Genomic DNA, 25,767 nt, shown 5'->3' with positions numbered 1-25,767 from the left:
GCAGGTGCCTATAGTTCCAGCTTCTTGGAAGACAGAAGCAAGAGAATCACTTACACCCAAGAGTTTGAGGTGGTTGTGAGCTGTGATGCCATGGCACTTTACCCACGGTGACAGTTTGAGACTGTGTCTCAAAAAATAAATTAAATCAATAAATAAAATATGGGCTCGGCCCTGTAGCTCAGCAGCTAGGGCGCCAGCCACATACACCAAAGCTGGTGGATTCAAATCCAGCCTGGGCCTGCCAAACAATGACAACTATAACCAAAAAATAGCCAGGCATTGTGGCTACTTGGGAGGCTGAGGTAAGAGAATCATTTAAGCCCAAGAGTTAGAGATTGCTGTAAACTGTGACGCCACGGCACTCTACCAAGGGCAACATAGTGAGACTCTGTCTCAAAAATAAAATAAAATAAGATGATAAAGACAAAAGGAATGGAAAATGAAAAGACAGAACCAAAAGTCAGATGAGAGATATGTAGAAAATAGAACTATGGGCTCGGCGCCTATAGCTCAACCGGCTAAGGCACCAGCCACGTACACCTAAGGTGGCGGGTTCAAATCCCCAGCCCGGACCCACCAAACAACAATGACGGCTGCAACCAAAAAATAGCCGGGCGTTGTGGCGGGCGCCTGTGGTCCCAGCTATTTGGGAGGCGGAGGCAGGAGACTCGCTTGAGCCCAGGAGTTGGAGGTTGCTGTGAGCTGTAATGCCACGGCACTCTACCCAGGGGGACAGCTTAAGGCTCTGTCTCAAAAAAAAAAAAATAGAACTATGATTTAATAATAATAATAATAATAAAAGAAAATAGATAAGGATATGGCAGAGCTTAAGAAAATGAAGGATACAATCAGGAAATGTAAAGATGCAGTAGAAAGTATCAAAAATAAGTTAGACCATGGAAAAGAAAGAAACTCAGAGCTAGAGGATAAAGTTTTTGAGTTACACTAGGTAGTTGAAGAGGTAGAAAAGAAGGGAGAGAAAGCAGAGCAGGCTCTTAGAGCACTATGAGACTCCATGAAGCATTCTAATATACAAATAATAGGGATTCCTAAAGGGGAAGAAGATTGTCCCAAAGGAATGGGAGCTGTACCGGAGACTATCATAAATGAAAACTTCACAATTTTTACAAAAGACCCCAACACACTCATTTCAGATGGATATCGCCCCTGGGTCATCTCAACTCAAACAGAGCCTCTCCAAAACAGATTGTAATGAACCTGTCCAAAGTCAAGAAGAAAGAAAAAATTCTGCAAGCAGCCAGGAGTAAGCCCCAACTGACCTATAGAGGCAGAGCCATTAGAATGAGCGCAGACTTTGTAACTGAAACTTTCCAAGCCAGAAGAGCTTAGTCATCCACCTTCAACATTCTTAAACAAAACTATTTTCAGCCCAGAATTCTGTATCCTGCTACACTAAGGTTCAAAATTAATGAGGAAATCAAATCTTTTGTGGATATACAAGTACTGAAGATATTTAAGGCCAGCTCTCCAGGAAATACTTAAGAGCTTCACAATGCTAACCGCAAGCAAAGTAAACACCCAGAAGCTAAAGGTCAAAACATAGCTTCTATAGTGACGCAAAGGGTAAAACTGCACAACAGACTCACACAAAATAAGATGAAGAGACCTCCACCACATTTATCAATTCTCTCAATAAGTGTCAATGGACTGAATTCACCACTGAAGAGGCATAGGCTGGCTGAAAGGATAAAAAAGCACAAGCCATCTGTATGCTATCTCCAGGAGACACAACTAACCTTGAAGGACAAATCAGGAATCAGGGTTAAGGGATGGAAAACAGTATTTCAAGCAAATGGAAATCAGAAGAAAAGAGGAGTTGCAGTCTTATTTTCAGATGTAAGTGGATTTAAAGTAACTACAGTGAAGAAAAACAAAGATGGACACTTTATACCAGTTAAAGGAACAGTACAACAAAAAGATATTTCAATTTTAAATATTTATGCACCCAACTTAAATGCTCCCAGATTTATGAAATAGACCTTGATGGATCTGAGCAATATGATATTTCATAACACCATAATAATTGGGGACCTTAATACCCCTCTGACAGAACTGGACAGATTCTCTAAACAGAAACTAAACAGAGATACAAAGGACTTGAATGTGACCCTAGAACAAATGGAATTAATAGACATGTACAGAACATACCATCCCAAAGCTAAGGAATATACATCTTTCTCATCAGCCCATGATATGTACTCCAAAATCAACCGTGTCCTAGGATACAAATCAAACCTCAACAAAATTAAAAGAATAGAAATTACACCTTGTATCTTCTCAGACTACAAGGTAATAAAGGTAGAACTTCAACAAAAATGTTCATCCCCACATAAAGACTTGGAAATTAAACAACCTTATGCTGAATAATAGTTGGGTTCAGGAAGAGAGAAAAGAGGAAATTGTTAAATTCCTCAAACATAATAATAATGAAGACACACGTTACCAGAACCTGTAGGATACAGCAAAAGCAGTCTTAAGAGAGAAATTTATTGCATTAATGTCTGTATTCAAAAAACAGAAAGAGAGCTCATCAGAAAGAGAGAAAAACATCAACAAAGTCATAAACCATCTTATGGAATTGAAAAAGAAGAACAATCTAATCCCAAACCCAGCAGAAGAAAAGAAATAACCAAATTTAAATCAGAAACAAAAAATTGGTTTTTCAAAAAAATAAAATGTGTAAACTTTTAGCCAGATTAACTAGAAACAGAAAAGTAGGCTCTGCACCTGTGGCTCAAGTGGCAAAGGCGCCAGCCACATACACCTAAGGTGATCGATTCAAATCCAGCCTGGGCCCGCCAAACAACAATGATGGCTGCAACCAAAAAATAGCCAGGTGTTGTGGCAGGCGCCTGTGGTCCCAGCTACTTGGGAGGCTGAGGCAGGAGACTCGCTTGAGCCTAGGAGATGGAAGTTGCTGCAAGCTGTGATGCCACAGCACTCTACCCAGGGGAACAGCTTGAGGCTCTGTCTCAAAAAAAAAAAAAAAAGAAACAGAAAAGTAAAATCTGTAATAATCCCCCTTCAGAAATGATAAAGGGGAAATAACAACAGATGTCATAGAGATGTAAGAGATCATGTCTGAGTACTACTAGAAACAGAACAGTAAATCTCTAATAACCTGAATCAAAAACGATAAAGGGGAAATAACAGATGCCACAGAGATGCAAGAAATCATCTCTAAGGACTACAAGAAACTTATGCCCAGAAATTTGACAATGACAAAGAAATGGATCAATACCTAGAATCGCACTCTCTCCCTAGACTTAATCAAGAAGAAACAGATCTTTTGAGCAGACCAATTTCAAGAACTGAGATCAAAGAAACAATAAAAAGTCTCCCAACAAAAAAAAAAGCCCCAGTCCAAATTGCTTGACATCAGAAGTCTATCAAACATTCAAAGAAGAGCTTATTCCCATACTACAGAAATTATTCCAAAAAATTGAGAAGGAAGAAATCTCCCCCAACATGTTTTATGAAGCAGACATCACCCTGATGCTAAAACCAGGAAAAGACCCAGCTAAAAAAGGAAAATTTCAGACCAATTTCACTAATGAATATAGATGCAAAAATTCTCAGTAAAATCCTAGCGAATAGATTATAGCTATACATTAAAAAAATCATTCATCACAATCAAGTAGGATTCATCCCAGGGATGCAAAGCTGGTTCAACATACACAAGTTCATAAACACAATTCACAATATCAATACAAGCAAAAACAAAAACCATATGATCCTTTCAATAGATGGAGAAAAAAATTTGATAAAATTAAGCATCCTTTTCTAATTAGAACACTTTAAGAGTTTAGGCATAGATGGCACATTTATTTTTCTTTTTGGGGGGGGAGACAGAATCTCACTTTGTAACCCTCAGTAGAGTGCTGTGGCATCACAGCTCACAGCAACCTCCAACTCTTGGGCTTAAGCGATGCTCTTGCCTCAGCCTCCCAAGTAGCTGGGGCCACAGGCGCCTGCCATAATGCCTGGCTATATTTTTGTTGCAGTTCTCATTGCTGTTTTAGCTGGCCAGGGCCAGGTTCAAACCCGCCACCCTCAGTATGTGGGGCTGGCTCCCTACCCACTGAGCCACAGGCTCTGCCCAGCACATTTCTTAATCTGATCAAAGCCATCTATGACAAACCCACAGCTGATATTACACCGAATGGAATAAAACTGAAAGCTTTTCTACTTAGGACTGAAACCAGACAAGGTTGTCCTCTATCCCCAGTACTATTTTACATAATACTGGAAGTTCTAGCCAATACAGTCAGGCAAGAGAAGAATATAAAGGGCATCCAAATGGGTGCAGAGGAGGTCAGACTCTCACTTAGCTGATGATATGATTTTATACTTAGAGAACCCCAAAGACTTAAGATTCAACCATAAGACTCCTGAAAGTGATCAAGAAATACAACAGTGTCTCAGGATATAAAATCAGTATCTACAAATCAATAGCCTTTGTATATGCCAATAACAGCCAAGATGAGAAGCTAATGAAGGATACAATTCCCTTCACAGTAGCTTCAAAAAAAAAATGAAATACCTAGGAATATACTTACCAAAAGAGGTGAAGGACCTCCAGAAAGAAATTATGAAACCCTAAGAAAAGAAATAGCAGAAGATACTAACAAATGGAAGAATGTACCATGCTCATGGCTGGGAAGAACCAACATTGTGAAAATGTCTGTAATACTGGGGCAATCCACCAATTCAATGCAATCTTCATTAAAATACCATCATCATAGTTTCAATATTTGGAAAAAAATAATTCTTTGCTCTATATGGAACCAGAAGAAACCCCATACAGCAAAAGCAATTTTTAGTAATAAAAACAAAGCCGAGGGTATCACCCTACCAGACTTTTGGCTATACAAGGCCATAGTGATCAAAACAGCATGGTATTTGGCACAAAAATAGAGACATTGACATTTGGAACCAAATAGAAAACCATGAGATGGAACTAACGTGTTACAGCCACCTGATCTTTGATAAACCAAACAAGAACATCCCTATTCAATAAATGGTGCCGGGAGAACTGGATAACCATATGCAAAAGACTGAAACTGGACCCATACCTCTCACTACTTACAAAAATAGATTCAAGATGGATAAAAGATTTAAACCTAAGACATGAAACAATAAAAATCCTTGAATAAAGTATGGGGAAAACACTTGAAGATATTGGCTTGGGGAAAGATTTTATGAAAAAGACTTTCGTGGCAATTGCAACAACAACAAAAATAAACAAATGGGACTTAATTAAACTGAAAAGCTTCTGTACAGCTAAGGAAACAACAACTAAAGCAAACAGGCAGCCTTCAGAATGGGAAAAGATACTATGAGTATCTTACTCATACTATGATATTATGAGTTGGACAAAAGCTTGATAACTAGGATCTATAGAGAACTCAAATTAGTCAGCAAAAAAAGACCCAACAATCCCATATATCACTGGGCAAGAGAGATGAATAGAACTTTCTCTAAGGAAGACAGACAAATGGCTGACAAACATAAGACAAAGTGCTCATCATCCCTAATGATCAGAGAAATGCAAATTAAAATTACCGTAAGATATCACTTAAACCCAGTGAGAATTGCCCATATCACAAAGTCTCAAAGCTGTAGATGTGGAGAGAGGGGAATACTTTTATACTGCTGGTGGGACTGCAGACTAATACAACCATTTTGGAAGGAAGTATGGAGAATCCTCAACTCAAATTAGACCTCTCATTTGATCCTGCAATCCTATTACTAGACATCTACCCAGAAGAAAAAAAAGCCTTTAATCATAAGGACATTTGCACTAGATTGTTTATTGACCTCAATTTACAATCACCAAAATATGGGAATAGCCTAAATGCCCACCAACCCAGGAATGGATTTAACAAGCTGTGGTATATGTATACCATGGAATACTATTCAGCCATGAAAAGAGATGGAGACTTTATATCTCTTGTATTAACTTGGATGGAGGTGGAACACATTCTTTTTAGTAAAGCATCACAAGAGTGGAGAAGCAAGAATCCAATGTACTCTATTCTAATATGAAGGCAGTAAATGAGCTAATATAAGGAGGCAAGCAAGTGGGCATGGGGAGGGGGTGAAGGATGGGGGGTGTCATGGTGTATGGCACACTTCGTAGGGGCAGGACACAATTGTAAGAGGGACTTTGTCTAACGAATGCGATCAGTGTAAGCTAATTCTTTGTACCTCTATGAGTCCCAAGCAATAAAAAAATTAAAAATATATAAATAATAAATGTTTAAAAAAAAAAAAGGCTATTCTGGTTGTCATAAGGACTGGAGGACACTACTAGCATTTAGAAGATGGGGACCAAGATGCTAAGTGTTCCACAGTACCTGGCACAATAGTTCCACACAAGGCGGTATCCTGTAATGCGTGTGGTGCCTCTTTTAATGACACTGGCTGATTCCCACTGGCTGGGATAGGTAATGCTCTTAAGCATGACTGAAGCCCTTTATATATGGTCCTGTTCTGACTTATCAGCTTCACTGTCTCTTGCTTCCTCTCCCTCTGAATGCGAGCCACATAGTACCCACCAGCCCCCAAATATGTCACAGTCCTTCACACAGTTATGGCTTGTTTTTTCTTTGAGACTTAGCCCAAGTGTCACATACAGTCTTAAAAATACAAATTAAATCTAGTAGAACCTTCATAGTTGACCACCTCCCTAATTAAGTTGACCTAAGTTTATAGACTGGACTTGGACCACATACATGTATCAGTACAGCAGGCCTTGTTCCTTATGTTGACAACCTCTGCATGTTGGCCAGTTTTTTATAATCCCTTGGATGGTCAGCTTACAGAGGTTGTACTATTTTATCAAACACCTACTGTGTACAAGTGCTAGAGATATAAAATGGATGAAGCATAAGTATGTATAGCCTCCTAGAAGAGATAAATACAATTGGGTGATTATAAAACAGCATGTTCTATAAACATGAGTGGCGTGTTATGAAAGACCAAGAGTGGTCACCAAAGGAGAGAGTAGCCAGGTGAGGCTTCTAGAGGAGGTGGTGCCGGAGCTGTAAAGGAGGGAACAGGGAACATGGTGGCAAGTGGTGGGAATGTTCCAGGCAGCAAGCGAAGGGGCTCAGTCCTCATTTCTAAAACATAATGCCTCTGCTTTCCTTTTCTAACCTCACACAGAAGTATCAAAGACAGGGTTCTGGGGATGTCTACACTTTGCACTGGGGAAGAGGAGTCACCATGACAATGATGAGAGAAGACTAGTGACCACAAGAGATCATATAATATGGGGAAAATCACAGAAGTCTGTAGAGCTCTGCGTGCTGTAAGACAAAGGAGGAGCCTCCCAGAGGCACCACCAGAAGCTCCCGTGCTTGTAAAGAGGCAAGAATTGGGTGGGAGATAGATGGGGTGTGGCCTTCTCAGCCTGAATCTCCATCGACATGGCAGATCTTATGTTGTAGGTGATCTTAGATTAGATTATTAGATTAGAGAGAATTATTTCTTTTTCAGACCTTTTAAAGTTGATCCCGGATGATAGAAATAATTCCTGTTCGTCTCTAGGAAGTGTGAAGCCTTTTCTGTGGAGGAGTTCATTATTGCTAAATGACATTTTCATTAATGGGTTTGTACATATTAAGTAGAATTTTCTTATGTGTGTACATCAAGAAACCAGATTGTTGTGGCTTTGGAGTCAGAGCAGAGAAGCTGCAGGGCTATAGAGAACTAGGAGAACTAGGAGCTTGAATGATGCTTGTGGAAATAGATTTTCTCTTTTTTTCCCATAGACTCATAGGGTTCCAGAATTGTACAAAGTGTCTTTCTGTTGATTATTGCATTTATCTTACATTTAATTTTCTTTAGAAAAGCAACATAACTAAAAGGTATGAATTATCCTCTATTCTCATATCTTCTTTATCCAGAAGTGTGTCAGATGGAAATGGTCTTCTTGTGGACAGATGGAGCCCATTATTTATTTATTTGAAAATAATTTGAGGGGAGTGGAGATAGGTAATTAATTGTCATTTTTTGTGTTTATTTTAATTTAAATTTACCATTTCGAATAGGTTCTACATTTACATGGTCAAAATTCAGAATATACAAAAGAATATAAAGTGAAGTGTCTTCCAGCCCTTTCCCCCATGCACCCAGTCCCCCCTCCAGAGCCACCACCGCTAGCAGTTTATCTTACAGAGCCTTCTAGAAATACTCCATATGTGAGTGTATTAGATGGAGTCCATCAAAGGCAAAAAAGTCAGATGCCATGCCAGGGGTGGACACTGTGTTATTGACATGAATGGTCTTTGTACTGGGCAGGCAAAATTACATGGGATACTGCAGAATTGAAAGCATTTTTTTTATTAGCAGGTTATGGTATTGTAACCAACCACTTATTACTTCCAGGCCTCTTCTCTCCATTGCCTATCATAAGCCGTTGGCCAGTGGTGAAAAGACTGAACTGAGGCTTAAGTCATCAGCACTGAGGTCTGGCTATCCTTTCCCTTCCTGGGGTGCCTGGCCAGGCCACTTAACTTCCCTGACTGTATGATTAGATCAAGTGATTCTGTGGTCATTGCCAACTGAAAACAAATCTCTGTTAGGAAAATGAGTAGTTTCATGCTTAAAAATGTTACAGAAAAATTTTTAGATGTGTGCCTAGTAATAGGATATTTAACTAAAGCTAAATTTTAGAATTACAGCTAAATTAAGAATTAGTTTAAAAATTATATTCTAGCAAAAACTTTTGAAATTGAGCACTTTATTGCATTTACTTGTCATGATAATTATTTAGAGAGCAAGGTCTATGTCTTAATGCCCCCAGTGCCTGGAGCATAGTACATACTTGAGTAATAATAATAATAACAACAACAACAGTAATGACAGAGCTAACATTTACTGAATGCTTACCAGGCCCTGGGTACTTGATGTTGAATATCTCCTTTTGTCAACAGAAGCCTGAACCAAGACAATTAAGTCGTAGAACTAATGCCCGTGAGACTAGAATCTGAACCAAGACAGGCTGTCTCTTACCTGTGCAGAGGCAGGGATTAAAGAATGATGATCTGAAGCAGATCACTGAGAACGAGTATCAAATAAAGAAAAAAACAAAACAAAACCACACACTGTCTTCTGCCTTCCAGAAAAAACTCCCTTTAACTGCTCTCGCTCAGAATATGCAAGAAGCCTCAACTCAGCTGGAAGAATCTCTCCTGGGGTAAGAGTTGGCCTCATGCCCTGTGACTTAATGTAGGTGGGTAGGCTGGGCCATACACGTAGCAGTCACCTGTGACCGGGGGTACGGTGAGCATGGCAGCATGGCTCATCTACCAGATTCTGTGGGAGAAAGAGGGGTCAAGTCTGTGGGTGGCGCTAGAGAATTTTTCTTCTTGTAGGAGTCGGGTTAGAGTTGGATGGCAGAAAGGGCCACTAACAAAAGTAATTGGTAGGGTCAGTATTTATTCTTCTAAGCTTAGATGTAAAGAATCTGAGCTCTTCCCTGTTTCAGGTGTTGACTCAGACTTATAAACTCTGACTAGTCTCTTTTAGTCCTTAAGAGTCACTTCCTTTGGCTTAGGGCCTATGGCTCAAGTGGCTAAGGTGCCAGCTACATACACCTGAGCTGGCGGGTTCGAATCCAGTGCTGGCCCACCAAACAACAATGACAGCTGCAAACAAAAAGTAGCCAGGCGTTGTAGCAGTTGCCTGTAGTCCCAGCTACTTGGGAGGCGGTGGCAGGAAAATGGCTTGAGCCCAGGAATTGGAGGTTGCTGTGAGCTGTGATGCGATAGCACTCTACCCAGGGCAACAGCTTGAGGCTCTGTCTCAAAAAAAGAAAAAAAAGAGTCACTTCCTTTAAGGATGGTCACCAAAAGGTCCATGATAGTTGTCTCAGGTGTATTTTCTGAATTATTTGGAATTTTAGTAACTGACATTTATTATTAAACTATATAAAAATCTAATAATAAAACAACTTTCATTATAAGAGAGAAGATTTATCCTTTTTTAACCTTCTTCTCCAGCGAGCCTAGAGTCCTTTAATCCTTCTCTCTCCACCTGTAACCGTGGGCCTTGCTTCCCAGCTGGACATGCACTGAAGACTTTTTAACTTATTTCTCAGGGTCTAAGATCCACCCTCTGCCCTTTCAAGGAGAATGATTTCCTCCCATTCTTCACCCTTCCTTTGTCTTGTTTGTGCTCCCATGTTGGAGGCACTGACCCTGGGAGGAGGAGGGTGGGACTTGCCCGCGTACTGGCATCTCTGATCCCTCCAGCCTGGATATGTTTTTGTGTTTATACTTCCTCACACTGCTGCTGTTGTCATCACACCATAGTGATGCCGTGTGCTGGCACTGTTCTAAGTGCTTTCCAAGTAATAGCTCATTTAATTTCCTGCCACCGCCTCCCAAGTAGCTGGGACTACAGGCACCCAAACAGTCTAGGAGTGTAGATAACATCAGTATTCCCATTTTACAGATGAGGAAATTGACAGAGAGGGGTAAGGAAATTGCCTGAGACCACACAGCTGGGAAGTAGCAAAGTCTATATTCAAAGTCAAGCAGCTTGGCACCAGAGAGCATGCCTGGTCTTAACTATGATACCATGCTCCCCCACACCAGTGCCATACACATTTCTGGTGTTTAAAGACTCTATAGTGAGCTAATGGGGCGGAAATGGAAAGAAACTAAGGAGGGACAGAGACAGTGGTATTGTATCTCCTGCGTGTGCACTTTGTATGACATTGGCTGTGTGCTCAGAGCCAGTGTCTCATCTCTCCTCAGATGAGAAGGAAATATGATGTTCATGTAACGTGGCCGGTGTTAGCCAGATACCTCATCTGCACAGCAGGAAGGCACCACTGCCGAGGCTAGGCTCTCTGGCAGACATAAGGCAATATATAATGAACTTCATGTCTGATTTAAGAGATTTTTCAGGGTATTTTGAGAACTCCTAGTTTTCACCTGACTTGAGAAATTCAGGTGAAATTACTAATTTCACTTAACTAATTCTCGAGTAAGTTGTGACCTCACCATTCATACACATCTGCCTGCCTCACCTCCTATGTGCAGAGTACATGCACGAGACTGTCATTTTCATCATAAAGCCTGAATCTGTGGATTCACAGTTTATGTGATGGCCTCAATATTTTTAAGGCACTTTTGGGTAGCACCTAATGCACTCCCATCATATCAAGCAGAACATCAACATGATAATCCTGTACCTGGTTTAATGAGCTTATTGTTGGGATATCTTGTTTTTAAAGGAAGATGCTGGAGACGTGTGGAGATGCTGAGAATCAGCTGGCTCTCGAGCTCTCTCAGCATGAAGTCTTTGTTGAAAAGGAGATCGTGGACCCTCTGTATGGCATAGCAGAGGTGGGTGCTTGCGCTGCGTGGTATAGAAAAGCCTAGAATGATGTGGGCTGGATGGCGAATGATTCGCTTATGTCTAACATTTTAACAGTTTAACAGTAGTCACTGGTTTTAACATACACTTCTTTTTGTAACTAAGAGGAATAAATTGAGGGTACAAAGTTCTTCGCCTAAGAGAAAAACATTTGTAAGTATTATAAATACTGCACTTGAAAAGGTTAAGCTAGAAACCCTGAAGCGTATCCCATTTGGCGTGTTCTTCCTTCTAGGTGGAGATTCCCAACATCCAGAAACAGAGAAAACAGCTCTCAAGATTGGTGTTAGACTGGGATTCAGTTAGAGCCAGGTAAGGGAAAGCTGTAAAAATAACAGTGATGCAATATTGTGTCACGTCTCCACCATCCATCACCATTCCCATCATGGATGAGAGAAAAACCACTGAGTAGACCACTGGAAGCTGTCACCAGTTCATGCACCTGACCCACAGAGCAGGCCATAGCCTCCAGCACCTCCCACAGACTTTGTTCTCTCAAGCGTGACAGTGAAGGTGTTTTAGAACTTCCTGTTTTCAGTGAGCCAGCAGTGAAGGAAAGCAAAAATAGAAAATAAGGAAAACTAAGTCGGTGTATTTAATGAGGCAGGGGATGGTGGCAGATAGTTCTAAGAGCACATCTCCTGGGATACTAGAGTGTAGGAATAAACGGGTCTGTGACCCTAACAGCTCTTGAGGCCCTCGTCATGTCGCAAACCCTGTGTACTTATGAAACCTTCACAACCAAAAGGTGCTGTGCGCACAGAGGAGGAACTCATGTAAACCTAAGTAACCAAAGCCAGAGGGCTGCCGACGTGGGGGTTGATGTTGGCTCTGGAATCTGTAGTGATTCTGGGCAGGACTGCTGCCGCAGCGTTGTCCTCCACAGTTTTTTTAGCAGTGATTTGCATGGCTTATGAGTGATTTACAGGAAGAGGGAGTGGCCACCACAAGCCCCTGTCCTTTTTCCTACATCATAGGGGTTGACAGACTTCTTCTATGAAGGCCCAGGCAGTAAATCTTTCCAGTTTTACAATCCAGAAGGTCCCTGTTGCTCTGTTGTAGGTAAAAGCAGCCATGGACAGTACATAAATAATTGAGTGTGGCTATGTTCTAATAAAACTTTATTTACAGAAATAGATGGCTTGGCTGACCCCTGCTTTGTCAGCTCTTTTCTTTTTTTTGAGACAGAGTCTTAGTATGTCGCCCTCAGTAGAGTGTCATGGCTTCACAGCTCACAGTAACCTTAGACTCTTGGGCTTAAGCAATTCTCTTGCCTCAGCCTCCTGAGTAGCAGGACTACAGGTGCCCATGACAATGCCCAGCTCTTTTTTGGTTGCAGTTGTCATTGTTGTTTAGCAAGCCTGGGCTGGGTTTGAACACGCCATCCTTCGTGTATGTGGCCGACGCCGTAAGCACTGTGCTACAGGGGCTGAGCCTGTCAGCTCTTTTAATCCTCACTGCAGTCCTGTGAAGTACATACTATTTCTCTTTGACAAATGTGTGGTGATACAACTGTCATTTGTTGAGTTTTCTATTAGAAACTTTTATTATAGATGTAGAAAACGGCTGTTTCCAAGGCGCTGTTGAGTATTACACGAATCACTGATTTAATGTCAGGTTATTCAGGAAAGAAACACCGGACCATTAAATGTACAAATCAATTATTAAGACATGTCCTGATTTTAAAAAATGTTGAGATGATAAAAAGGTACATCTAGGAATTCACGCTTGGTGAAAACCCTAATAGTGCAGTTATCAAATAACAGTTAAGTGTCGCTCACTGGCCACTGGCCACATGCTAGATGTCGTGCTACGTTTGTTAGATGCTGGGTCGTTTGATTCTTCCACCTACCTTGTTCACTTGCTGATCTGTGTTTTCACCACATATCAATTGAGTACTTAGCATGCATCGACTTTGTGCAAGATACTGAGTGCAGGGGCCCCTCAGTGTGAGTTGGAGGGAACAGGGACAGGGCAGGAATGTAACACCCCCTGCCTTTGAGAGACTTGTTTAGAGGGAAAGGACCTGCACATATTATCTGGATGACTTCTTTCTGGGCTTTGAGATAATAAATGGCAGCACTAAGATTCTGACAGCAAAGTCCATTGTCTCCTGGTCGTGTGTACATGTTTGATTAGAGTCCTGTGTGACAGGGAGTGCAGGCCACCCTGAGACCTATTTTTGCTCAGAGAAAAGAAGGAAGAATGGTTAATTAAACAAGCCCATAAATGCTCCCTCACTAGAGTCAGTAGAGCAATATTCTAGACGTTTATCTGCCAGGCATTTTACATGTTGGGAATATGCATCCCGTTGAAGATTTCAGCAGTGATTCTTGATCTTGTATTCATGGTTGTGTTCAAAATAGATGTTGTGAAACTGAAACAGCTGAATACTTCTTCTTTACTTGGCTTATTCCTATTGTTCTTCCCTGGAGGAAGGTGATAATAATTAGTGTTCAGTCAGAATCCATTATGTGCTGGATACTAAATGCACATGCACACGGCAGGCATCTTTGTTCTCTTCTTTGCTCCTCTGACAGTTGTGCAGGGCAGATGGTGTTTATCTTAGTTTTACAGATGAGGCAACTGAGGCACAGAGAAGTTAAGTCATTAGCTAGATTACACAATTATATAAGATAGAGGTGAACTTCAGACTTAAGCACATTATACTCCAAAGTTGTTGCTCTTTCTGCAACATAGCACCTCCAATTTTGCTTCTGCAGACCTGCTGAAGCCTTGCTGTGGAGGAATGTGTCACATCAGGAACATGAAGTAGGAAGAGCATAGCGTGTGGGGGGCAGTGCAGCAGTTTTGATAAGTTGCTAACATGGTTTTTCATGCTACATCTATATAATATCTACATTTAAATTTGAAATATAAGAACGTTCCTCAATACCAGACATACCCATATTCAAACAGAAGGTCAAAGCACATTTGAAAAAAAAAATAAATTGTTTAAAATTATTATTCTCCCCATCCCTTTATTATTACTCTTATTTTTTAATGTTTTCTGAGATACTTAATAGCTACATTATTGATCAGCTTTTACTTTCTGAAATTAATCACAAGTCACAGATGATAGAAGAAATATAAGGAGTCCTAAAGAGTTGGAGCTGACCCCCAGGGGCACAAGGAACGTTTCGGATCAAAGCAGGAGATGGAGAGTCAGGAATGGTGGCTCATATCCATAATCTCATGCTTTGAGAGGCCAAGGCAGGAGTATCATGTAAGGCCAGCAGTTCCAGAGCAGCTTGGGCAACGCAGTGAGATTGCATCTCTACCAAAAAAATTAGGCAGGCATGGTGGTATGTGCCTATAGTCTCAGCTACTCAGAAGGCTGAGGAGGGAGGACCATTTGAGCTCAAGAGTTTGAGGTTACAGTGATCTATGATGACACCACTGTACTCTAGCCTGGGAAACAGTGTCTCTTTAAAAAAGAAATAAAAAAGGTGGGGGGCAGCAGAGCCCTGTTTCTTGGCACAGATTTCATGATTGAACACTACAGGAAAGGGGTCCCAGCAGTGGAGTTTATGTGAGACCAGTTGCGTTTGGTTATGCTCAAAGCAGACCACTGCTTCCAGCACTATGAGGGTCCTGTCATGATGGGAAGCTAATGTCTCTTTTTGCCTGCTTCTGTTTTAGAGGATAGACTCAAGAGAAGCTAGCATCCTGGGTACTGATACCTATCACAAGTAGTATCACTATGGGGAAAGGAAGGATGTGTCTTCTTTAGGTCCTGACTTTAAGTATGTCCACCAAGTTTTCATATGCTGGCTACCCTTTTGTTTTGCAGGTGGAACCAAGCTCACAAATCTTCAGGAACCAATTTTCAGGGGCTTCCATCAAAAATAGATACCCTAAAGGAAGAGATGGACGAAGCTGGAAATAAAGTAGAACAGTGCAAGGTACAAGAACTCCCTAATAAATATGTTCTTTTATCAGTTTTTTTGCTTTTGCAAACTGTGGATGAAAGGTCAAGCATTGTGAATTATTTAATATTTTAAATAATTCCTATCAGAATACTCTGAATGATATTAAACGTGATTTTTATTTTGACCTCTTTATTTTCTGAGACTACATTATCAGAGTAAAACATTTTAAATAAATTCAAATAGGATAGTTTTTAAAACTTGACTAAATTTCTTTTTTTTTTTTTTTTTTTTTTGAGACAGAGCCTCAAGCTGTCCCCCTGGGTAGAGTGCCGTGGCATTACAGCTCACAGCAACCTCCAACTCCTGGGCTCTAGCGAGTCTCCTGCCTCTGCCTCCCAAGTAGCTGGGACCACAGGCGCCCGCCACAACGCCCGGCTATTTTTTGGTTGCAGCCGTCATTATTGTTTGGCGGGTCCGGGCTGGGGATTCGAACCCGCCACCTTAGGTGTACGTGGCTGGCGCCTTAGCCGGTTGAGCTATAGGCGCCGAGCCTACATCTTATTTTTGTGGAGACAGGGTCTCACTCTTGCTCAGGCAGGTCTCATACTCTTGAGCTCAGGCATTCCTCCCATCTCAGCTTCCCAGAGTGCTAGGATTTTAGGCATGAGATGTGACTCCCAGCAAAAAGAATATTTAGATAAGTGCTTTTAATAAACTAGTGTCACGCTGGCTTGCTTGTGTTCAGGACAGTTGTAGCTTTGTTAGTATCACTTACTGAGCACTCTTCTTTGTATCTGGCCTAACCTAGATCTCGGCTGTTGGCTACTTCTTGTACATATTTTTGGCTGGTGGTTTGGGAAGTCTGGTTGGTGTATCATGGGCTGATGTTTCTTCCCTCATTTTCCATGCTTGTCAGAATTTCAAATGGTGAAAACTAAAGAAAATATCTTCTGTCTCCTTTTCTCTTTATGCTACCTTCTGGTAATTTCTTTAGATGTAAGTTCTGTTTCCCTGATCCTCTCTTTAGGTATGTCTTATCTATTATTCAATTAACATCGAGTTTTGGATTTCATTGACTATATTTTTCATTTATGAAGTTCTAGTTCTTCAAATCTACCTGTGTTGATAGTGAATTATACTTTTCTAACGTTTCTTTTTTAATGTCTTTAATTGTTTTAAATATAGTCATTTTAACAGTCTTTCATATTTTCTGAAGTTTTCTGTGGTAGTGGTGGGAGTGTGCTTGTAGTGGATTATTCCCTCGTGTATTTCATAATTTTGTATTGTAAGCTCATCTTAAAACAGGCTTTATCTGTGGGACTCCTGGAAATTGAGAATGATTCTTCTCAGAGAATATTGCTAGTCTGTGTCCATCTTTAGTTAAACTTTCTCAGTTTGGGGTTTCTTGAGCCACATGTATTGTAAATCAAACTTCAAATCCTCACGAAAGCAAGCCTGTGTCTGTGAAAGTTCACGGACGTTGTTTTTCTATCTCAGACCCAGCATGCCCAATCCAGAGCACAGTCTGTGTTATTTCCAGGCGATGCTGAGTGAATCCGTTCCATTCTTTCATTGAGGGTGTAGTTCTTCAGGAGCCTTATCTTCATGCGTGATGCGTATGTGCTTATTCCTCACCTCACCGGGCCTGATTCTTCATTTTCTGTCCTCTGATCCTACGTGATTGCTAGACTCAAACACCTTGGCCACCAAATCTGGCACAGACCCCACCCCAGGGCATCCCCAGCCTCCACGCATACTTAGCATCATTCTGGCTTTTTGTTTCTTTCTTTTCACACAGATGAGTGATGGGGGTAGAGATCAGGGAATTTATTTTATCGGTTTCCTAGTTATCCTAAAAGAATGTTTGTTACTGCTAACTAGCATTTCCAAGTTTTTAGAACAAATGGGAGAGGCTTCACATTAATTTGTGCACCTTGATGACAAAAACAAGCCAGTACAGAAAAAAAAAATATTTTTTTCAATATATAAAAATTTTTCTAAATATGTGTGTGTGTATAATTCCTGTATATAGTAGAAGCTTGGATATATCTAGTTGCTTTATCAGTCACTTTTTAAAAATTTATGTAATTCTTTTATATTATTTCAAGTATTAAAAAGTATAAGACTTCAGGCTCAGCATCTTCTGCTCAGTGGTTAGCGTGTCGGCCACATACACTGAGGCAGGCAGGTTCGAACCTGGCCAGGGCCTGCTAAACAACAATGACAACTGCAAAACAATAAAAATAGCCAGGCATTGTGGCTGGTGCCTGTAGTCCCAGCTACTTGGGAGGCTGAGGCAAGAGAATCGCTTAAGCCCCAGAGTTTAAGGTTGCTGTGAGCTGTGACACCACAGCACTCTACCAAGGGCAATACAAGACTCTGTCTCAAAACAAAAAAGAAAAGAAAAACCTGTGAGACTACAGTGAAATCTTTCTTCTACCCTTTGTCCTCTTTCTGCCTAATTTCCAATGTTCCTAGCAGGTAATCACTATTACTGATGCCTTGGGTTTTTCTTCTAGACATCTTTTTATACATATACAGCAATAAAAATCTGACATTTTTCTTTTCCCTTTTTTGTAACCTGATGGTAGCATAGCGTATCATGCTTTATACTTCTTAATGAGGTACATTAACAGTATATCCTGGAGATCTTCCATGCCAGTCTCATAATAAGCTTCCTTAGTCTTTTTGTTGCTGCAGTGTATAGTTGTACCAGTCAGTTGACAGATTTTTTTTTTTTTTTTGGACAGCGCCTCAAGCTCTCCCCCTGGGTAGAATGCTGTGGCCTCACAGCTCACAGCAACCTCCAACTCCTGGGCTCAAGCCAGTCTCCAGCCTCAGCCTCCCAAGTAGCTGGGACCACAGGCGCCCGCCACAATGGCTATTTTTTGTTTGTTTGTTTGCAGCCATCATTGTTGTTTTGGCGGGTCCGGGCTGGATTTGAACCCGCCACCTTAGGTGTATGTGGCTGGCGCCTTAGCCTCTTGAGCCATAGGCACCAAGCCAGTTGACAGATGTTTACTCTGTGGCTGTTTCCATCACTTTTTGGTTGTAGAACTCATGGATTATTCTCAGATGCAGTTGTCTTTCATTTCTTCTTTCTTCAATAACATATCTTCTCTTCCACTTACCCAGGACCAACTTGCAGCAGACATGTACAACTTCATGGCCAAAGAAGGGGAGTATGGCAAATTTTTTGTTACGGTAAGCACCTGCCTTTGAGAGAATGTGAAAACATTGTAAAAATTGAGTCATTTTAGCTTTTTTTTGCAAAAGATTTCATTTTTAGTTTTGCTCAGTCATTGTGTGTGTGTCCATCCGATGCTAACGTTACTTTTGTTTTTGAATGTGGGTTTGTTCTCAGTTATTAGAAGCCCAAGCAGATTACCATAGAAAAGCATTAGCAGTCTTAGAAAAGGCCCTTCCCGAAATGCGAGCCCATCAAGGTAATGTAACCTGCGTGCGGCTGATGCCTCCTTCTTGCCTCTGCCACTTCTGCCTGGGTTCTTTTTTGCCCTGACTCCTCTGCATGTGTTTCCCTTGGATAAAGCTTCTCTGCCTAGGAGGGTACTATTTCCTGGCATAATTTCATCTTTCTTGCTTCATTCTCTAATTTCTTCCAAACCCAAATTAACATACTAATGGAACAGTTACAGTTCTTTTGAAACCTTCAGCTGAAGAGAAAGCTGGCCCCTTTGGGGAGGGCCTGTATGTTTTGATGTCTTCAATTGGCTTGAAAAAGTCGAGCGTCTAATTATCCTTTTCCAAATCAGTTATTTGTTCCATAAGGCTTAATTCTGGCTCTGTGATTCCAAGAAGATCCATTCTAGGGAAAATATTTTGGACTTAACCATGAGAGAATTTTATAAGCCAATACTTAAAACGTATTGCTAAGGTCACATTAATAAATAAGGTTGGATAATAAGATCATGACCATTTCTTTCAGGCCCCTACACTGTCTTTGCATAGGCTCTTATTCTTATCACCATTAATATTTTGCCTGCTGTATTCAAGCATATTGTAGGTTTTACCCAGAAGTTGTGAGTGGACCGAACTTTAGTTTTTTTTTTTTTTTCGAACTTTAGTTTTAAGGTGGATGTCTAAAACTTCTTTTTCCTCACTAAAGATTTGATCACACTTCTCCCTTATTTACTGGCAAGATGAGTACAAGTTGTTGAGGCAGAAATTTCTTGCCTGTGTTTGCATCTGATGTGCTTTTCTGCTTATGGAGTAGAACTGACATTTGGAGCTCCCCCTGCAAAATCACTGGTCTTGGGCTGAGAGGGGATCAGGATAGGTGCTGGGTGTGATGACTATGTGATGTTAAGTGTGTGGGTGGAGGGTGCTGTGGGTATACACACGCTAGCACCCTAAAAGAATGCCACTTCCCCAGAGTTTTGGGAAGTCCTAACAGAGTCTGGCTTTGCACCTGAAAGTTTTTGATTATGGAATTAGAAAATGTCATGTCTTGACTGACCCCATAGCCAGGTCTTTGGTGATCTCAGGTGCAACATGTCTGATTTCCTCAGCCACTGCCCTGTTTTCCTAAATGATCGTTTCCTAGTTCCTGGAGGGTGGCATTGGGTCATGGTACAAAGGGATGAAGACACTGGGAAGTGTTCCACATTTCCAGGGACAGACTCTCCAGGCAGTTCAGAGTACTAAGAGCATGTATTTGTGAGATACACACTGTGGATGAGTCCTGCTTGGGACAAGATAATAGATATAGTAGATATTGTCTTGGCCTGCGAGTGTCTTACAGTCTGATTTGGAATTGACTAACAAGCAGAAAAACAAGATTAGATTTCTTGAGCAGTCCGTTTTATAAAATATATTCTTGTTATTTCACCAAGGCTATTTTCCATAGAGAAATATGTTAGAAGGTCATGAGGAACAGAGAGGGAACAGGTCAGAGTTTAGGATGGAACAAAAGGAGCAGGAGTGTGAGGTTAACAGCCAGTGGAGGACGTGTGATCCACCTTCTATGCTAATGTCACCCCTTCTCAGAGCTGGGGGTACCCTCCCACCTCTGCATGTCCTCCTGCCCACCTCTCCTGTACACCTGTCTCCTCTTCCTGTGTCGTCTTCTGTTTTCAGAAGGCCCCAGTGTGTCCTTACTATAGAAAAAATGTGTGATGGCCCCTGCCACTTTCCACACTCCTGTAGACTCTGGTCTCACATTCGAGGTCAGCTGGTGGTTATGCAGTACCTCCCTGTCCTGAATGTGGTGCCCATTTAATCTCATTCTCTTTCATTTTTCTGACTTCTTCCCACCTTCCTACCCCGTAATCCTTTGTAATCTGATTTCAACTCTCAGTTGCTCTTCTATGTAAAACACTCTCTCTCTCTCTCTCTCTCTCTCTCTCTGCAATTCCCAAAGGACCAGCCTCCTCTAGCCAGATCCTCGCAGTTGACGTAATGTAGACCATCTCTTCTCATTACAGTTTTTTCTCATTTGATGTGATTGTCTTCTTTCATTCCTAGGACTCTGCGTTCCTTCGTTTCTATCCCCACCCCCAAATCAGCCTTTTCTGAGATCCAGTCCTTGCTCCTGTCTTCTCCTTCCTTCCTCACTCTCCCTTTTCCCTGGAAGTCTGCTCACTTTGACAGCTTTGCTTCTCACCTGTGCCTTCATCCTCACAGCCTCCTTAGCATCAGTTCCTTTTCATAACTGGGTTTCACCTTAAACTGCATGGATCTCAAAGAGCAAACTGATTCTCCCTCCGTACTAGCTGTCCTCTTCTCTCTCAACACAGTCTGGGTCTGAGACCTTAGAGCCTCTTCTCCCTCTCCCCCACCCCACCGCGGGGCTCTGTCCCTGTTGCTCTGTGCTTTGCCTTCCTCTGTGCTCCCTTGGTTCGCTTTGCTCTGTGCTCTTACCACCTTGTGCGTGAGCTTGGGACAGGAATTCCTGGTCTTTTCTCAGCCTGTTTCCCTCCACAGCATGTATTTGCCTGTTTCTTGGCCTATTTTTGTTTAAATTCTTATCCATCTTATGAGACCCCTTCCAAGCGCGCTTCCTTTGAGAAGACTTCTCTGACAAGTGAAGTTGACGGTAAATGCTTTGCCTCGTGAATTACACTAGCATTTATGGTCTGCCCCAGAAGTTGCAAACAGCTCTATCTCATTAAAAAAAAATTTTTTTTAATTAGTTGCCATCATTTAAAACCCAGGCACATAATGACCCTGATTTCTGGCTTCTCTTGGAATTTCAGAACATCTAGTGACTCTGGGTCTGCTTTCCCATGAGGCAACATGGATCTGACGCTATGGAGCGGAGCCCCCCACCCCCCTTGGAGACTGTGCATGTGCTCTCTTTTCTGGCCTCTGCAGACAATTGTGTTTGTGACCCTTCATGACCATTGATCTGCCGTGACTTAGCAAACATGTCTTATTACTGTTCTTTGTTTACATGTATGTCTTGTATTTCCTTCGCAATTTGATTGCTCTCGTCCTGAGAGTGGGGAGTCTCTATGAACTTCATGTGCCATTACAGTGCCTGGCACATAGTAGGTCTGCTGTTTGAGACCCCAGCACCTGAGGTAGAATTTGCCGTATGACTAATCTCTAGGTCAGTGGTTTTCCTGCATCCTCTGCCAACATTACAACAGGGTAAGGGGTGGTGGGGCATGCTCTGTTGAGCATTTACTAGAAAGTTTTGGCATAGGTTTGGAATATGCCCACCCCTCAGCATCCCAGGGCCTGGCTTGTGGTTGAGGAGATGGCAGGTGTCATTTGCAGACCTCCCCTGAGTGGTTCCTGTATAGCCCCATAGCCCCATGAGATAGGTTGTGGGGCCATTTTCAGCCCTGTGTTGAGTATCTTTGCTTTAGATAAAAGGGACAAAGTAGTCAGGTAAGATTTGGCCTCTGAGAGGACTTTCATAGTGCTCTGTCCTCTGGGAAGGGCCAGACCCCGGATGGTTTTTCTGTTAGAGATTCTACTGGGCTGAGGCTGGGCCAGAGACAGGAGACTCCCAACTGCCCTGGGGTGGCTGGCGGCCTGCTTCTTGTTTTTGTCCCTGGTCTGCCTTCTCCTCGCCCTTTTGTCCACCTTTACCCCACTTGCTCTCACACCACTCCCTTCTGCAAGCTCTCAGGGGTGCAGATTTGTGGGATTTTATATTCTTCCTTCCCCTGTGTGCAGAGTATTCGCAGGCCTGTGCCCTGCTGTGATGTAGGGGAACGTGTAAGGAGACACAGCTGAGTGAATGTCACCGCTGCCCGACCCAACTCTAATAGCCGATTAGGGAACCACTATCCATGAAAGGTGCTCTCCTAGTGTTGGAGAGAATTAAATTTTTCTCCTTGAGGGAATTTGTACCAACTACTTTTCTCTGCTTTGCTTCTGTGAGCTTCTCAGGCAGCAGTACTCCCACAGGCAGACCACACCCAACCAGATACTTCTTATTCTAATTTAGTAATACCCATTTTCTAAATTCTTCTATCTGTTTTACTGCTTTATTATTGTATGCATTTCTGCTAAGCTGCCTCAGAGGACCTGAATATAATCTAAAAGATCGCTTTACTGCTGTTAGCACAGCCTTCAGCCTCAGCTGCTCCAGGGTTGCCGATGCTGCATTTTTTTCAACTCAGAATTTTTCGGACCTATCTGGAGATGTGGCAGTCTGAAGCGCTGCATGTCATGGAGATGTTGCATTTGACACAGTTTCATGTTGACCGTCTATAGTCTTGTATGCTTGACTTGTGTTTGAAATTTTCAGATTATTTTCATGTTGTCGTTGAAAGAGAACATGAAAATAATGTTCTCTTTCCCATGTTTCTTGTCCCCCAGCTAGAAGGACAACACTGCTTTGTATGTCTAGAATAACTTCTTTTCAGGGACAGTGGTATGCTCAGATACATCCTCTGTGCTAATACGGGCGCCATGCAGGTGCATAGCACTGCTCCGCCTCATCTGGGCTCCACGTGGGGTGCCACGCAGATTGCTTAGGGCTGCTGTTCCACAAGTACCTGCCTCAGCCTGGCACACTGTTGGTGCTCCAGGAGATAGTAAATAACAAAAGCAAATAGAATAGACATATCCTTTTCTCAACACTTCAGTTACCAGACTGCTGGAAAAGCCCCCTTGGGGAGTTTGGGGACAAAATAGCTTGGTAGTGGCATGAGGTTGTTTGGTGTTTAACAGAATGATTCGCTGCTCTAGATAAGTGGGCGGAAAAGCCAGCTTTTGGGACTCCTTTGGAAGAACACCTGAAACGGAGTGGGCGCGAGATCGCGCTTCCCATCGAAGCCTGTGTCATGCTGCTCCTGGAAACAGGCATGAAGGAGGAGGTGAGGGGCGTTTTGTGGGCCTGCACACCAAGTCTCTGTGCCTTTTCTTCCACACAGAACTCCATGCCCCCTGCACTCCCGGCTTCCCTTTCTTACACAGCCACTGTGGGTTTTATGTAGCCCAGCAGTTTTCAGACTTCTGTCATCATGACCCACATTTTTAATTGAGGCGCTACACATCTTACCTGTCTGTCTATAAATGAAATAAAGAGTTTATAGGACCATATTTACCTTTCCTACTTGTACTACACCATGACTTTTTTTTTTGTGTCTTGTTTCATTTTAAACTCTGGTTGTAATTTGCAGCATTGGATTTCCTGATGTGCAAACAGGCCAGAACTTCCATGAGATTTGGTTTTTAATAGCAAGCCTCTACAGCAAGAATCTTATATTTATGTATTACTGTGCAATTTTTTTGAGGGGAAGAAGGGAGCATTTACATACTTTGTTTCATGGGATTCTTACCAAAAACTCCCCAGGAACTAAGCAAGGCAGTTCTCATCACTCTTCTTGTATAGATAAGGAAGTCAGCACATAGGGAGTTCACTCGGGGTCGCAGCAAGAATTAAAGTGCAAACTTTTTTTCCTTTTTAAAACTCTTTATTGAAATATAATGCACAAACAGAAAAGTGCATATCATAGGTAAACAGCTTGATGAATTTTCACAGCTAAACCTACCCATGCAATCCGTGCCCAGTTCAAGGAACACCCTGAAAGGAAGCCCTCATTGTGTTCACTTCCGGTCACTTCCCTTGCCCCACCTATGTGACCTCTGCTTCTACAGGCTGAGGTCGGTGCTGCTCATCTCGGACCAGATGTGCTCCCTAGGAGACAATCGGCAGGGTCTGGAGACATTTTTTATTATCACACTGAGGAGAAGAGTTCTGCCACTGGCTTGTATAATGTATGGGACAGCCCCCACAGCAAAGAACTATAGCCCAAAGCGTCAGTAGTGCTGAGACCAATGAACCCTGCCTAGATTTTTCTTTAAAATTGAAGTCTTTTTAATTCCTAGTTTGATATCCTTCATACTCCTGCTTCTCCAGTTGACTCTTTATGTGTTCTCTGCTTTTCCTAAGTAGCATTTAGGGGCGTGAAAGTGACTTGCAGCTGAGTTTAACACAATTTTTCTTGGTTTTGTTTTTTTGAGACAGAGTCTTACTGTGTCGCCCTCAGTAGAGTGCTGTGGCCTCACGGCAACTTCAAACTCTCAGTCTTAAGCAATTCTTTTGCCTCAGCCTCCCAAGTAGGTGGAACTACAGGCACCCTCCACAACAACCAGCTATTTTTTTGTTGTTGTTGCAGTTGTCATTGTTGTTTAACAGGTCTGGGCCAAGTTCGAAACCCCCTGCCTCCATGGACGTGGCCAGTGCCCTAACCACTGAGCTACGGGCACCAAGCTACTTGAGTTTTTTTTTAAATACTAAATTTAGAAAATCTGTAGAAGTCAACCTTGTGGAAGTACACACCTTGTACAATTGCAAAATCTTTTAGATGGATTTCTAATAGGCACAGGTATTTTGGTTTGGTTCCTTTTTTTTTTTTTTGAGACAGAGCCTTAAACTGTTGCCCTGACATCACAGCTCACAGCAACCTCCAAATGGGCTCAAGTGATTCTCCTGCCTCCGCCTCCCAAGTAGCTGGGATTACAGGCGCCCCGCCCCCACAATGTCGGGCTATTTTTTGGTTGCAGCCGTCATTGTTGTTTGGCGGGCTGGGCTGGATTCAAACCCGCCAGCTCAGGTGTATGTGGCTGCTTCGCCTCCTGAGCTACAGGCACCAAGCCTAGGCATAGGTATTTTAATAATGAGGCAGATCAAGACCTCTGTTCTTTGCCAGTCACTCTGCTCGGGGTACAAACTTGGACCTCTTCTTTCCTCCTAACAGTTCTGCGAGGCAGGCAGGTGTACTGAAGCTAGGAAGGGGAATGGGGCTCCCTTCTATCAGGCCATCCTGTTGCTTAGTGTGAGACTCCCCATCTGCACTTGATGCCAATGGCTTTTCATTGTCTTTAGGGCCTTTTCCGAATTGGGGCTGGAGCCTCCAAGTTAAAGAAACTGAAAGCTGCTTTAGACTGTTCTACTTCTCACCTGGATGAGTTCTATTCAGACCCCCACGCAGTAGCAGGTGAGCTCCAAGGAGTGTCTGCAGACTGAGTCACCCTCAAAGTGATGGGCGAGTCTCCT

At 42.2% G+C, this 25,767-nt stretch overlaps 1 protein-coding gene across 4 annotated transcripts in view; it reads left to right on the top strand.

Annotated features, from left to right (window-relative positions):
- The window catches only part of ARHGAP17 (Rho GTPase activating protein 17), a 63,493-nt gene that overhangs the window by 5,810 nt on the left and 31,916 nt on the right, over positions 1 to 25,767 (top strand). For all 4 annotated transcript variants that reach the window (XM_012808923.2, XM_012808922.2, XM_023516695.1 and 1 more), the window contains exons 3-10: positions 9,153 to 9,226; positions 11,273 to 11,384; positions 11,651 to 11,727; positions 15,209 to 15,320; positions 18,423 to 18,491; positions 18,652 to 18,733; positions 23,454 to 23,581; positions 25,597 to 25,708. In XM_012808923.2, coding sequence (XP_012664377.1) covers positions 9,153 to 9,226; positions 11,273 to 11,384; positions 11,651 to 11,727; positions 15,209 to 15,320; positions 18,423 to 18,491; positions 18,652 to 18,733; positions 23,454 to 23,581; positions 25,597 to 25,708 — 766 coding nt within the window. The remainder of the gene's footprint in view (positions 1 to 9,152; positions 9,227 to 11,272; positions 11,385 to 11,650; positions 11,728 to 15,208; positions 15,321 to 18,422; positions 18,492 to 18,651; positions 18,734 to 23,453; positions 23,582 to 25,596; positions 25,709 to 25,767) is intronic.

This window comes from Otolemur garnettii, unplaced genomic scaffold, assembly GCF_000181295.1.
Source record: "Otolemur garnettii isolate 467f Iridium unplaced genomic scaffold, OtoGar3 scaffold00096, whole genome shotgun sequence".
NCBI classification, from domain to species: domain Eukaryota; kingdom Metazoa; phylum Chordata; class Mammalia; order Primates; family Galagidae; genus Otolemur; species Otolemur garnettii.
The sequence above is the reverse complement of the archived record's forward strand: the minus strand, read 5'-3'. Positions and strand labels throughout refer to the sequence as shown.